Below are 15,611 nucleotides of genomic sequence, written 5' to 3'. Positions count from 1 at the left end.
TTTATTTCAAAGAAAGATATGTCATGTTAATTCATTAATCAAAAACATAGATTAGACAGAGTTGGTTAAATGCTAAAGAGATTATAAATGGCAATTATCAATAGTAGTTGTTTCCTTCCTTTGAGGAAATATCTCTTTTCTTTACTGAGAACTTACCTGGGAGCTCAACATACCAAATAAAAGAAAAATACCTTAAAGGGAGATATAACATATTACAAAATCTGAAACTGACTTTTAAATGCCAAAGTCATTTACATCTTGGCCGCCTTTCTTGCTATTTTATTTTCTTTGTCACTGTAGGAAACTAGTGGGCTAAGGAGGGAATGATCTATAGCTTGTACTTCTTTTTTTTTTTTTTTTTAATTTTTTTTTTCAACGTTTTTTTTTTTTTTTTTTTTTTTTTTTGGGACAGAGAGAGACAGAGCATGAACGGGGGAGGGGCAGAGCGAGAGGGAAACACAGAATCGGAAACAGGCTCCAGGCTCTGAGCCATCAGCCCAGAGCCCGACGCGGGGCTCGAACTCACGGACCGCGAGATCGTGACCTGGCTGAAGTCGGACGCTTAACCGACTGCGCCACCCAGCTTGTACTTCTTGAAAAAGAGGTTATCACCTGAAAATCGAGAACTAACATGTAATAGCCTGCGCATGGAGAATGGTTCTCCCTGGGAACACGGCTTTCATGAGTAAATGTATCTGTGAACTAGCCTGCTGTGAGTTTTCTAGTTTCAAATATATATTAGAATCTAAATGAGTAAAACATGTTTCTTGCAATACAAGTTACCTCAGTGAAGCTAGTTATCAAGTCACAGGGTTGATATTATGCTATAAAATTATTTCTGCATTACATTTGTAAACTCACTGAATAGAGATGATCTTAGTACATGAGAAATCAAATATAATTGGTGTTGATGCAATTTTTCTCACATTTGATTATTTAAAAAATATGTTTTATTTATTTATGTATTTAAATATTTATATAAAGTTTATTTATTTTGTGAGAGAGAGAGAGAGTAAGCTTGGGAGGTGCAGAGAGACAGAGGGAGAGAGAGAATCCTAAGCAGGCTCCACACTGTTAGCCCTGCAGGGCTTGAACCCATAAACCATGAGATCATGACCTGAGCCAAAGTCACATGCTTAACTGAGCCACTCAGGTACCCCAAAAATGTGTTTTCTTTTAAAACAAGCAATTATAAACAGTTAAAGGAAGCAATGATTATACTGAGAGGCATCATTTAGAAAGCACCGTACTTAATAAATACTTAAATTAGAATACAAGAAAAGCTCAAAATTAAAAAAACTAAAAATCCAATCTAAGAAGATACAAAATACTTATAAACTTTAAAAACTTTATAAATGCAAATAATTAGGAAGAAGACAATAAAGATGAGAGCAGTCATTAATTAAACAGAAAACAAACGCACAGAAGAGAATACAATCAAACCAAAATTTGTATCTTTGAAAAGGAAAATGAAACAGACAAGTCTCTGATAAACTTGTTTAAGAAAGTAAGAGAAAGAGAGATGCATAAATTAAAGAATGAATAATATTAGGAAGGAAAAGTAAGAAGTAAATGAAGATCTGGAGAGATTAAAATATTAATAATATGAATAATATAAACTAATATATTCCAACAATACAAAAACATGAAATACATATACATGTATACACACATACATATATATACACATATACATTTATTACTTGTATTTGCTACAAATATATTTTTCTCATTTGTCTTGTCTGTTTCCTTTATATATTGTTTATTTATGGAAGCAGTGTTCTAAATTTCATGTAGCAAAATGAAGCAAACTTACTCATTTCATGGTTAATGCTTTCTGTGTCTTACCAACTATTTGTTCTTAAGTCACTTTGTTATGTGTATTATACATATTTATATATATTGCCATATTTATATTCATATATTATACTCATCATATATAACATAAATATGTTATTTATACAGATATATATTATATAAGTATATAAGTTACATGATATATATTAATATAATTTTATACAAATTATATAAATATGTAAATTTATGTATATGTATATATGAAAATTAAGTGACTCAAGATAAAATAGATCATAAGACACAGAAAGTATTAACCATGAAATGAGTAAGTTTGCTTCATTTTGCTACATGAAATTTAGAACACTGCTCACCAAAAGACAGGACAAGGAAGTGAACAGACAAGGCAAATAATTCAAAAAACTGAGTACATAAGGAACTAAATTTCACTGCATTCAAAAAGATTTTCTATGTTTAATGAGTTAAGAAACCATTTGTGGTGGGGCGCCTGGGTGGCGCAGTCGGTTAAGCTCCGACTTCAGCCAGGTCACGATCTCGCGGTCCGTGAGTTCGAGCCCCGCGTCGGGCTCTGGGCTGATGGCTCAGAGCCTGGGGCCTGCTTCCGATTCTGTGTCTCCCTCTCTCTCTGCCCCTCCCCCGTTCATGCTCTGTCTCTCTCTGTCCCAAAAATAAATAAACGTTGAAAAAAAAAATTAAAAAAAAAAAAGAAACCATTTGTGGTAAACCAAAAGAAAGTTATATACTTTCTAAAGAAAAAAATGTTAATAATTTTTGTAAATAGAAACAAAACCTCCTCAAAATATTATATATATAATGTATATAAATTTTTAAAAATTGGTCAGTAAAAATTATTTACTCCAGCCACTGTGCTAGGGCTGGGAATTACATGAGCTTGTTCCATGCCCTCCGGGAAATGATACTGTAGTGGGGGATACAGGGAAGTAAAGTGGGAATGACAAAGTAGAATAAGTAAAAAGCAGATTTGTTCCAAAACGATGCTTTCGATGTTCATTCACTTAATAATTCATTTAGCAAACATTTGTTGTATATAATCTGTGTTTGTACTGCTCACAGGAATACTGAGGAATAAGACATAGTCTTTACCTTAGAGCAACTTATAGTTTACTGGATATCATCTTACCAAGCTCTTGTGATGATCAACATATACAAAATATGTTCTTAAAATTGGAAGATTTAACATTTATGCTTTTGTTATTTCAAAGAAAGTTGTAGGTCAATGACTTGTACAGTTTTGATATCCCTGATGCAAGGATTTAAGTACTGCAAAGTATGACCCAGTTGTGAGAATAATTATGGCGTATACTAAAAGAAAGCCACCTACTAACGCTGACCTATAAAGTAGGGGTAATCAAGAGGGAATCTAGCTTTATAAGATTTGACTGACCTGAAGAAAAAGTGAGCAGTCTAGAAAGATGATAGCTCTTAGTCATTAACCAGAAGTCTATGGGTCCCCTTGGTGGCTCAGTCCATTGAGTGATTTCGGCTCAGGTCATAATCTCACAACTGTGGGATCCAGCCCCACACTGGGCTCTGCATTGAGTGTGGAGTCTGCTTGAAATTCTCTCTCTCTCCCCGCACCCCCCGCTCAGCTCCTCCCCCATGTGTGCTCCGTATCCTGATGGCTATTTGATGTGTAAGAACTCTCATGTACAAAGCTGAACTAAGGGAAGGATGCCATATGCTGATAACTGAAAAGAACTCATTTTTAATCATCACTATATAAATTAGCATTATATTCCATTTATATACCATTCTCTCTAAAAAAAATCATCATCTATAACTTATACAGCGGAGGATTGGAATTATTGGTAGCTTAGATTGTAAGATTCCTTCTACCATAATTATCATAAAGGTAATGACGAGATTGGTGATGATAATAGCTATCATCTATTTACAAGTGACTCCATGACAGGAATCACACAAAATACTCTCATACTCTCAATTATGGCTTTGCACATACTCTCAGTTACGGCTCACGACAGCAAGGGTTATAAGTATTTATAACTCCACTTTAAAGATTCAAAAACTGAGTCTCAATGACTATAATTTGTTGACAGGGGGCTTCCAGCATCTATCTTACTTCCCTGCAGAGGAAATGTCCCTGGAAAGAAGCCATATGGAGTCAAACAGAGCTGAGACCTTGAGAAAAAGACAGATTGCTAATGGAATCATTTAAACACCTGGAACCAACCATGTGTAAAGCTAGATCCCCCTCTTGGTCACCTTCATTTCATAGGTCAATGTCATTCCTTTCTGGCCTAAGCTAGTTGGACTCAGGGTTCTGTACCATACTATCAAATGAGGTCTAGTACAAAGAGTTGGACATTCATAACCTTCTTGAGATGTATCCCTCACAGACAATAATTTTTGTCCTTCACTGGGTAAGTGTAGGAAATCTTTGTAAGGATCACTGGAATCTTCGGCTGTCCTTAAAACACGCTTCACTGAAGCACAGTTTTCTCACATATTTTAGTGATATTAATACACCACAATCTTGGACTTTCTATACCAGTGCACTGTCATAAGACATTTCAGACTGGCTCAGACCTAAGGTACACCCAGCCTAAGACTGATTTCTGACAGCAGCACCAAAGCTGATTTGTAGAAAAAGGTAAATGTTCCATCAGGGTGCCTGGGTGGCTCAGTTGGCTAAGCGTCTGACTTCGGCTCAGGTCATGATCTCACGGTTCGTGAGTTCAAGCCCCGCGTCGGGCTCTGTGCTGAGAGCTCAGAGCCTGGAGCCTGCTTCAGATTCTCTGTCTCCCTCTGTCTCTCTGACTCTCCCCTGCTCATGCTCTGTCTCTCTCTGTCTCAAAAATAAATAAATGTTAAAAAAAATTGTTTAAATGTTCCTGCCATATTAATACTCAGAGATTAGGATATACCAATTTCTCCCTAAAAGCTGATTGTGGAACTTATCATTCAAAACTGTATTTAGGTCGGTGTCTGCCAAAGTTCATTTTGTGAAAAGAGTCATTTGTGAGATAAGACAGGGCAGGAACTGTCCCTGAGTCTGTGGTCATATGTGGAGCCACTGTATATAAGTATACTTGTTGGTCACTGCAGAAGAGTACCTGGCCAAGGTGAATGAGGACTGAATCCAGGTACTGCTTTGCCAGACTTTACAGTGGCCTGACTGTGAACTGTGAATCTTTAAAATGGTGGCTATAATACAAGGTGAATCTTAAATTCTATGCAACTAGGCAGACACTTATTCCCCTTACGATCTCAGAAGAAACAAAAACAGCTTGTTTTTACAGGGGTGGTGGTTACAGAGAGGGGACAGAAGATAGAGGGAAGAGTATTGCCAGCCACTCTTTTTCTAAATAATGGGAGTTTTACTGGTGGTGTCTCAGGAGAAATCCCCCTCTATTGGATATACCTGTCAATGACTTTTTAATTATTTCTATCAGATATGGTAGCAAAGTGATGTTCAATATTGTTCATGGCTTAAGATAGAAAAGCTTTCTCCCTTCATTCAATCATCCATTCTTGGTAGTATTAGACTTTTTTTTCTTTTCCACCTTCCTTGACTTTTCTGGGGAGGGAATGTCTGTGTGCCCTTTCTGATTTGGTGGCACCTGACAGACTGATGCTTTTCTCTCTTGAAATATTTCATAAAATGGCAATTTGTGAGATAAAACTCACTTTTTCCTCCTTTTTGTTTCTTTTGAAAATGGAATCAACTTCCACCCAAAGAAAAATAAGTGTCTTGAGATCAGATTACCACAATCGTAGGCAATGACATTAAAACAACATACAAAGTCCCCAGAAATTACTGGGAAGAAAATGGGAATTTTTCCCTATAGGGAATATAGTATATTCCCTAGAGGTCAAAGAGTTTAACAACAACAACAACAACAACAACAGCACGTAGCATCAAGTATTTCAGTACTTAAGATACATGTGTTAACAGAGGAACTGAGTTCATGAGCTAATCAATCACTGGGAAACTGTTCTTTATGTAATCTTAATTTCCATATCTATATGGAACTAATCAAATATGTATTTTTTGTGTTTATCTTCTTATTTGTCCTTTGCCTTTACTCTATTCTCTTCTGCATCTGGTAAAGGGTAAAATCTGGCCCTGACAGCTTAGTTTAGTTTCATAACCTCCTGTATCGGTTACCTTTCAGCAGCGTCAGCCAGTGAGAGGCAATGATGACAGTTTGGAAGGTGTGAGCAAGGGATATGCTTCAGTGTTCGTCGCCCTTCCTTTCTGTCTGAGGTGGCAAATGGGCCATTCCATGTCTTTTCATAACTTCCCCTCCCAACGTACTGGTCAGTCATGTTTCCATTTGCCAGCAAGAAAACCAGCCCCTAGATTCCAGTAGTCACTGCTTCACTTTCTTCCTTCGGGGGATGATGACAGCTTCCCACTGTTGTTCATCTTGGACTGGTTCACCATCCTCTATTGTCTTCTCTGCTCCTCCATCGCCTATGTAACCAATTCCTTTCACTATATTCCTTCTGTTAAAAACACGAGAAGTTTCCTTTCTTTTCAGGTGAATACCAAATTTAATTCTATTTTATGCTTCTTTTTTCATTTTCTGCCTTAAGACAATTTGTGAATATGTATTTTAAAACCTGGGGAAGCCTTCTCATTGTTTACAATAGAATGAGATAAGACTCAAACATTGTAAAGCAGGACAAGGCATGTGCTCTATCTTCAAAGTCTTTCCCACTTCTTTCTTGAGTACATTTCCTAATGACACCCGAAGAAAAAAGCATTATTCAACTGGGTGGAGAGAGCAAGTTTTAATTCAATGTGCCATATTGGAACAATCTCCTCTCTTTCCAGGAAACACTATACACAATAGCAAGTTTCAACTGGAACCCACAAAAAGTGTGTAAATGGCACAAACTTCTGATTGAACAGGAAGAAAGCCAGGTCGTAGTGCTCACAGTGTTATCCAATCTGAGATATATTGTTCTGGATGAGTTAAGTAATCTTTATGAACAATGTTTCCCTCGTATACTCTTAACACAAAACAAAAAGACTACATATATACAAATAGGCTGGTACATATACAAATATGCACCAAACATGAGGTCTTTCTCATTGCTCATTCCAAGCTGAGGCAAGTAGGTATACCCATGGGCCTAGAAAGCCACAGTAAAGGAGAAACCATCCAGTCATCAATCAAATCAATTCTGCAAATAGTCCCAAGAATTGGTGAAATACTATGCCAACCATATTTTCTGAAGGTTGATTCAGGGCCTTTGGATAATAAAGAGAGCCAAACATGCTCTTTAAAGTTATAAAAATGAGGGGCCCCTGGATGGTTCAGTTGAGTTCAAGCCCTGCATCGGGCTCTGTGCTGACAGCTCAGAGCCTGGAGACTGCTTCAGATTCTGTGTCTCCCTCTCTCTCTCTCTGCTCCTGCCCCACTCACATTCTCTCTCTCTCTCTCAAAAATAAACATTTAAAAAAATTTTTTTAAGTTGTAAAAACGAGAAGAAGCATCACTCAGAGAACGACACTGATTCCACAAACCTCAGGAATAGTATTTTCCTTGTCTCACCAGTGTACTTCTGTCCCAACTAGTCTTGGCCTCTTCTTTAGATCTTAGTCTTACTGCTGGAAAAACATATCTTGTGTCTTCCTATGGGGCTTACTATTGTGATATTTTCTTTGTTTTTTCTTCAAATCTCTGGGATTAATTTCATTATCAATTGGGATCCTCAGAAAGGTGGTAAATTCTAAAACAGCACAATCTAGGCCTATAATCTAGACTCACAAACCACAATGAGAAAATCAATTCCAACAACTTTTATCCATTTACCTAACAGGGAAAAGGTTGTATCAACACACTCCTGTAGGTGTTTTTACTAGCAAGGTTAGTCATCTGGCATTTTAATGCATTGTCATTTGTTATTTCCTTAGTCTTTATCATCTGAGGAATGTTTTAAAATGTGTTAACCCCTGTGGCAGAGACACATCACCTCACCTGTGCCATTTCAGTGGCCATCAGCCTGACATCCAACACCAGAACTGCTTCTCTTTGCCTGTCGGTTTTTTTCCTAACTGCACAACCAGCCAGACCAGACCAACCAGGAAATTCATGGCCTTGTGGAGCAGTGCTCAACCAACACACATCCTTTCTGGGTGAGATCAGAACACATTACCTGTGGTACCATCTGCTTGGTAACATAGCCTTTGTTGTCTGCCTTCGGTGATCCTACATCACTGCCCACTCTCTTCAGTGTTCCCTTCCCTGCTCTAAATTATGTGCACTCAAACCTTTGCCTCAGGGGTTGCTTCTAGAGGAATCCAAACTGAGACAAAACCAGATTATTTCTCAGCCCACTGGGGTAAATTTGGCCAATCCTAACAAGGGGAATCAGTCCTGTGGGTATAATCTAGGGGGGAACTAAGTGCATAGAACTGCTTCTGATGAAGCTGCAATGATTAATGGAGAAAGAATCCGCAGCTACACTCACCGTTCTGCGCTCGGCTTCCTTACATTTTCAACTTGTGTGGCTTATCTAATCAGGACACCTTTGTCCACAAAAGCACAGAAAAGTTCCACAATGAAAATTCAGATGACAGAGTGTCCAGAAGTTGAAGACCATGGATAGCCCACCATTGTAATAATAATTGGCCATGCTCACTTACTGATCAGCTTTGCTTTTTCATTTATGAGTTTGCCATTTAAGATGCCAGTGAATTATTAAAAGATTTTATCCTTTCCCAACCGTTATGAGGATGATATTTTTGTTTCTCTGACTATAGAGAACTAAAATAAAAATTAGATGCAAATTAGTGCCAATTTAGCTTACTTTTTAGAATCTCGAGTACTGAACTGTGAAATGGTTGTGATAAAAGTCTATTTATTCTTTCTGACTCATGGCATCAGGTTGCTGTTTTCAGGGGTAAATATGTTATATTTCCAAATACAGCTTTGCAACTCATTTTAAGTAGACCTTATACAAAGTGTACTGGCTTCTAAAATTGTGTGTGTGTGTGTGTGTGTGTGTGTGTGTGTGTGTGTGTGTGTGTTAACACTCTACTTCCATTGTTAGCCTCTAAGATTTCCCATTACTTAACCAGAACCAGTGATGGGGTTCAGGCCAGAATATGCCACTTTGACATACAGATTACTTTGAATTAAAGTTGTTTGAGAATAGCCAGTACAATGACACTCCTCTCTGTCCCCCTGAAAAAAGCAAATTAATCTCCTATGTGAAAAGTACCCTCCTTGAACCAGGAAATAAACAGACATTCTGATCACCAGGGATGGGATATTCAGGGCTGAGAAAATGATGTAAACAAGGTCTGTTTAGTTTCTTCACTAATTAGTACCCAAACTTAGGTTTCTTTGTCTTGTCAATTCTTCAGAAATTTATGTACGTATGTAGGTATGTATGTATGTATGTATGTATTCATTTATTTATTTATTTATATTGTCTAAGAGGTATAAAAGCTGCCTGCTTCAGTCCCCTGTTTGAGTCTCATATTCTTATGGGGCCCCTGTATATACATAATTCCATTTGTTTTTCTGTTGCTCTGTCCTTTTTAATTTAATTAGTACACCAGCCAAAAGAACCAAGAGAGGAGGTGTGAATTTTCCCTCCCAGACACCATCTTCTTTAGAGCACAGGCCATTACACAGTATAATGAGTAAACTACCATCAAGAATAGTTATTTCCTATGGAGAGTTACTTTCCTTTTTAGTTAAGATTGCAAGTTAGGTTAAGACAAATGAAAAGAAACAAAATGTTAGCTTTTTGAGAGAAACAATTAATCTATTTCCATTGCTTTTGGCAAATTATCAGCAAGATTTGAATAAAGACAGCACTATTTGCCTGAAAACAAAATCATGAAAATGGTAAATTGGTATTTCCATTGCTTTTGTTGGTCTGAAATCCTCATTTGATAAAGACAGAAACTACTTCATTTCTACAAAGGAATACCATGGACTTTTAAGACAAGCACTGTTACACTTTTGTGAACTATCAAAGTCAAAAAGAATACTATCTTGAGAGAAAGAAAAAGACAGCCAGAGAAACTTAAAGCCATTTAGCTACTCTGCTGTCCTCTGTTAGTGTTTTTATATACTTAGTGATATGAAGGAAGCAGAAGCAGGGAGCCTGGGGTGAAACAGGAAAATAGGCACATTATAATAACAATGTGGAGAGACAAAGATTCCACTGTCACAGAGAACCTTACTTTGCTTAATTTCAATTTAAGGGGTTACTTAAGTGCACGGCCTTATGGAAATTTAATGATGTGTTATGGTTCATCTGAACTTGTCAGTTGGCCCCAAGCTGCGATAATCAACTTTTCAATGTCAGATTCATTTACTCCTCGAAGAATCCTGAAATAGCCATTCTCTCCCCATGACTTTCCCCAGGAATTGGCAGCAATCTGCAGAAAAGAGAGAGAGAGAGAGAGAGAGAGAGATGAATATCATAGTTGGATATTTAATCCTGACTATAAAAACACAAGGAACTCATGTAGCTTTAAATGCTTTTGACTTATTATAGATCACAATTATTAAGAGCCTAAATATTTTCTAAATAAGAATAAAACAGTTATGTTATTTATCAGTTACTTTAATACGCATGCACACTCAAGTTCACAATAACTAGAATTGGTATAAAACCTCTCAGTTCCCATGCGTATAATGGTAACATGTATTTGTAATGCCATATCAAAAGATGTCAGACAAGCTGCAATTATAGTGTCTCCTATGTGATTTGCTCCGTGCTAGGCACCAGGGGAACAAAGATAAATAATACCTTATTCTGTGTTCAGAGAGCTTAAGCTAAACTAATGAAGGACAACAACATAAGCCGAGTACTCGGGTAGAACTATGCACAGGGTGCTACTGAAGACAGCTGAGGGGCATCTCATTTATTTGGGTGGTTCCGAAAAGTCACCATGGAAGAAGTGCTATATGTGATCCATATTAAAACCTGGGAATAAATGAACCAGATTAAAAACAGGAGGAAAGGAGATTCAGGTAAAGGAAAACAGTAAAAGCATAAACAACAGCAAAGCATGGAGCGGCATGAAGCCCTGAGATGAAGCAATGAAATTATTGTAATTAGATCATAAAACAGAAGCAGGCTGGTGGGTTATGAGGCTGAAAGGGAGTTAAGGAAATACATACTGAGAAAATAATGGTGAAAATGATGACAAGGTCTTAAGGTGCTTCCAGTAGGAGAGCAAGGTGGACACATTTATATTTTGATGATATTACTCCATGTGTTATGAGAAGGATGGATTTAAGAGGGTAAACACAAGAGGCAGGGAGACTAGCTCGTAAACTAGCCAGTAAGTCTGATGTCTTGACAGGGGCGGGAGGACTAGGAAGAGAAATAGAGAAAGTATTTGAGAAATATTCAGGAGGTAAATTCAATAAGAATTAAACAATTTCTTTCTACTTTTATTTTTTATTTTAAAATATGAGATTAACTAAAAAGTTAGACTAGGTCCAGAATGTCTCCTGGGGTTTAGAGCTTGCCTGAATAAGTGTTTGGGGTAGGGGGTGAAAAACATTAATGGAGTATATATAACGATTAACCTGAAGACTGGAAGGGAGTTAGTTGACCATAAGTAAATGTAGCAGAAAAAGGCCTGAAGGATATATTCCCAAAAGTGGGATCACTGGATCATATGGTAATTCTATTTTTTAATTTTCTGAGGGAACTCCAGATTGTGTTCCACAGTGGCCACACCAATTTCCATTCCCATCAACAGTGCATGAGTGTCCCTTTTTCCCCACATCCTCGCTAACACTTGTTTTCTCCTGTCTTTTTGATATTAGTTATTCTAACAGGTGCGAAGTAACATTTCATTGTGGTTTTAATTTTCATTTCCCTGATGACTAATGATATTGAATACATTTTAACCTATCTATTGGCCATTTGTATTATTTCAGGGAGAAATTGTCTATTCACGTCTTTTGCCCATTTTTAGTTGGATTATGTGTGGTTTTTGCTATTAAGTTGCATGAGTTCCTATAAATATATTTTGGATAGTAACCCCATATCAGATAGATGGTTTGCAAATGTTTCCTCCCATTGGTTGCCTTTTTAGTTTACTTACTGTTTTGCTAGGCAGAAGCCCTTGTTCCACTTGTTGATTTTTGCTTTTATCTTTGCATCTTTGGTGTCATATCCAAACAATCTTTGCAAGGATCAACATCAAGGAGATTTTCCCCTGTGTTTTCTTCCTGTATCTTTGTAATTTCTAGTCTTACATTTAAGTCTTTCATCCATTTTGAGTTCATTTTTATGAGTGGAGTACAATAGGGTTTCAATTCCATTCTTCTGCATATGGTTAAACACCTTTCTCAATACCAGTTATTGAAAAGACTATCCTTTCTCCATTGCCTCTTCTTGGTCTTTTTGTCGAATATTAGTTGATTATATGTAAGTGGGTTTTTTCCTGGGCTCTTGATCTTGTTCTATTGGTCTGTGTGTCTATTCTTATGCCAGTAATGTACTGTTTTGACTATTAAAATTTTGAAGTAAAATTTGAAATCAAAATTTGTGATGCCTCCAGTAATCTTTCTCAGGATTACTTTGGCAGTTCAGAGTCTCTTGTGGCTCCAAACAACTTTTAGGATATTTTTCATTTTTGTGAAAATTTTCATTGGAAATTTGATAGGGATTGCATTGAATTTATAGATGGTTTTGGGTAGTATGGACATTTTAACAATATTAATTCTTTTGATCCATGAACATGGGATATCATTTCATTATTTGTGTCTTCTTTAATTTCTTTTATCAATTTCTTATAATTTTTTTATACAGATCTTTCACATCCTTGGTTAAATGCATACTAAGTATACATATTTTTTATTTTATCATAAATGAAACATTTTTTAGAATAGTTCACCATTAGTACATAAAAATACAACTGATTTTTGTATGTTGATTTTGTATCCTGCCACTTTGTTGATTTATTAGTTCTAATAGTTTTTTTGATGGAGTCTTTAGAATTATATATATATATATATATGATCATATCATCTGCAAAGAGAGACAGTTTATTTCTTCTATTCTGATTTGGATGCCTTTTGTTTCTTTCTCTTGTCTAATTGCTCTTTCTAGGACTTCCAGTACTATCTTGAATAGGATAAGAGTGGACATATTTGTTTTGTTCCTGATCATAGGGTGAATGCTTTCAATCTTTCACTATTGAATATGATATTTACTCTGTGTTTATCACATATGGCCTTTATTATGTTGAGGTATATTCCTTCTAAACCCAATTTTTGAGATTTTTTCATCAGTAAAGAATGTGAATTTTGTTAAATGCTTTGTCTATATCTATTGAGATGATCATATAATTTTTATCTTTCATTTTATTAATGTAATGTATCACACTTATTGATTTGCTTATGCCGAACCATACTTACACCCCAGGCATGAATCCTTTTGTTCACAATTATGATCACTTTAATGTACTGTTGAATTCAGTTTGCTAGTACTATTTTGGGGAGGGAGGGGATTTTTGAATCTTTATTCATCAGGGATATTTTATTTTCTTGTAGTGACCTTTTCTGGCTTTGGTATCAGGGTAATGCTGGTCTTGTAAAAAGAGTTGCAGAGGGTTCCCTCCTCTTCAAATTTTTGAAAAAGTTTGAGAAGGATTTGGTGTTAATTTTTTAAATGTTTGCATTTAAATTCCAGTTAGTTAACATACAATTTAATATCAGTTTCAGGTATACAATATAGTGATTCAACACTTTGATACAACACCTGGTGCTCATCACAACAAGTGCACTCCTTAATCCCCATCACCTATTTTCCCATCACCCCATCCACCTCCCCTCTGATAACTATCAGTTTGTTCTCTATAGTTAAGAGTCTGTTTCTTAGTTTGCTCCCTCCCTTTTTCCCCTTTGCTCATTTGTTTTCTTTTTTAAATTCTACACATGAGTAAAATGATATGGTATTTGTCTTTCTCTGGCTGACTTTTTCCTTATCATAATACTCTCTAGCTATAAAGCAAATGGCAAGAATTCATTCTTTTTTCATGGTTAATATTCCATTACACATATATAGCACATATTTTTTATCTGTTTATTGATGGACACTGGGCTGTTTCCATAATTTGGCTATTGTAGATAATGCTGCTACAAACATTGGGGTTCATGTATCCCTTTGAATTAGTATTTTTGTATTCTTTAGGTAAATACCTAGTAGTGTAATTGCTGGATCACAGGGTAGTTCTATTTCTAACTTTTGAGAAGTCTCCATACTGTTTTCCTGAGTAGCTGCACCAGTCTGAATTCCCACCAAACAGTGCAAGAGGGTACCCGTTTCTCCACATCCTCACTAACATTTGTTGTTTCTTGTGTTGTTGATTTTAGCCATTCTGATGGTGTGAAGTGATATTTGATGGTAGTTTTGGTTTACAGTTCCATAATGACTAGTGCTATTGAGCACGTTTCATGTACCTGTTGGCCATTTTTATATCTTCTTTGGAACTAAGCGTATTCAGATTCTTTGCTTGTTTTTAATCTCATTATTTGTTTTCTTGCTACTGAATTGTATGAGTTCCTTAAATATTTTGGATATCAACCCCTTGTCAAATACATAATTTACAAGTAATTTCTCCATTCCAGGTTGACTTTTATTGTTACTTTTGGTTTTGTTTTTGTCTTGCTGTGTGGAAGCTTTCTAGTTTGATGCAATCCACTTGTTTATTTTTGTTTTTGCCACTTGTGCTTTTGGTGTCCTATCCTGGAAGTCATTGCAAAGATCAATGTTAAGGAGTGATTCCCTGTTGTCTTCACAGTTTCAGGTCTTACACTTAAATCTTTAACCCATTTTGTGTTAATTTTTGTAAATGGTGTGAAAAAGGGGTCCACTTTCATTCTTTTGCTTGTGAATACACTTTTCTCAACATCATTTATTAAAGATATCCTTTCCCCAGCCAGCCATCAGTTAGGCTATTTTTTCTGAGGTTAACCTATCATTTAAAAAGCTCTACCATTTTTAAATTTTCCTTTTTATCATTTACTTTCAATTGTTTTATTATTAAATGCCTGGGCATAGTTTTTTTGTTTTTTGTTGTTTTTTGTTTTTTTTATTTCTCCTTCCTGGAGTTTATTGAGCTCTCTGAATTTTTGGGTTCATGTCCTTCAGTTTTGGAAAACTATTGGCTATTAAGTTTTTAAATATCGGGGCGCCTGGGTGGCTCAGTCGGTTAAGGGTCCGACTTCAGCTCAGGTCATGATCTTGCGGTCCGTGAGTTCGAGTCCCGCGTCGGGCTCTGGGCTGATGGCTCAGAGCCTGGAGCTTGTTTCCGATTCTATGTCTCCCTCCCTCTCTGACCCTCCCCTGTTCACGCTCTGTCTCTCTCTGTCTCAAAAATAAATAAACATTAAAAAAATTTAAATAAATAAATAAATAAATAAATATTGATTCTGACTCATTCTCTCCCTCTCTCTCTCTTTCTCTCTCTCTCTTAATCCTTCTGAGAATACAATTACATGTCTGTTAAACTGTTGATTGTGTCCTACCCTTTGTATTCACATTGTTCTGTATTTTGTTCTTTCATTGTTTTTCTCTGTGTACTACATATTTCATTGACTTTTATTTAAGGTCACTAATTCTGTTTGCCATTTAACCCATCCAGCAAGTTCTTAATTTCAAACATTGCACTCACAAATTCAATAATTCATTTATATATATATATATATATATATATGTATATGTGTATATATATATATATATATATATATATATATATATTTAAGTCCTTTGTTAAAAGTCTCCATCTTTCATGGGGCACCTGCATAGCTCAATCA

The 15,611-nt window shown here is 36.2% G+C and overlaps 1 protein-coding gene across 1 annotated transcript in view; it reads right to left on the bottom strand.

Moving 5' to 3' along the window:
• Positions 1 to 9,697: 9,697 nt before the first annotated feature.
• TINAG (tubulointerstitial nephritis antigen) overlaps positions 9,698 to 15,611 on the bottom strand; it is a 142,956-nt gene continuing 137,042 nt past the window's right edge. The window contains exon 18 of the mRNA XM_047860364.1: positions 9,698 to 10,207. Coding sequence (XP_047716320.1) covers positions 10,073 to 10,207 — 135 coding nt within the window. The 3' untranslated portion in view covers positions 9,698 to 10,072. The remainder of the gene's footprint in view (positions 10,208 to 15,611) is intronic.

Source organism: Prionailurus viverrinus, chromosome B2 (genome assembly GCF_022837055.1).
Source record: "Prionailurus viverrinus isolate Anna chromosome B2, UM_Priviv_1.0, whole genome shotgun sequence".
Taxonomy (NCBI): domain Eukaryota; kingdom Metazoa; phylum Chordata; class Mammalia; order Carnivora; family Felidae; genus Prionailurus; species Prionailurus viverrinus.
This window is presented reverse-complemented; position numbering and strand designations above follow the sequence as displayed.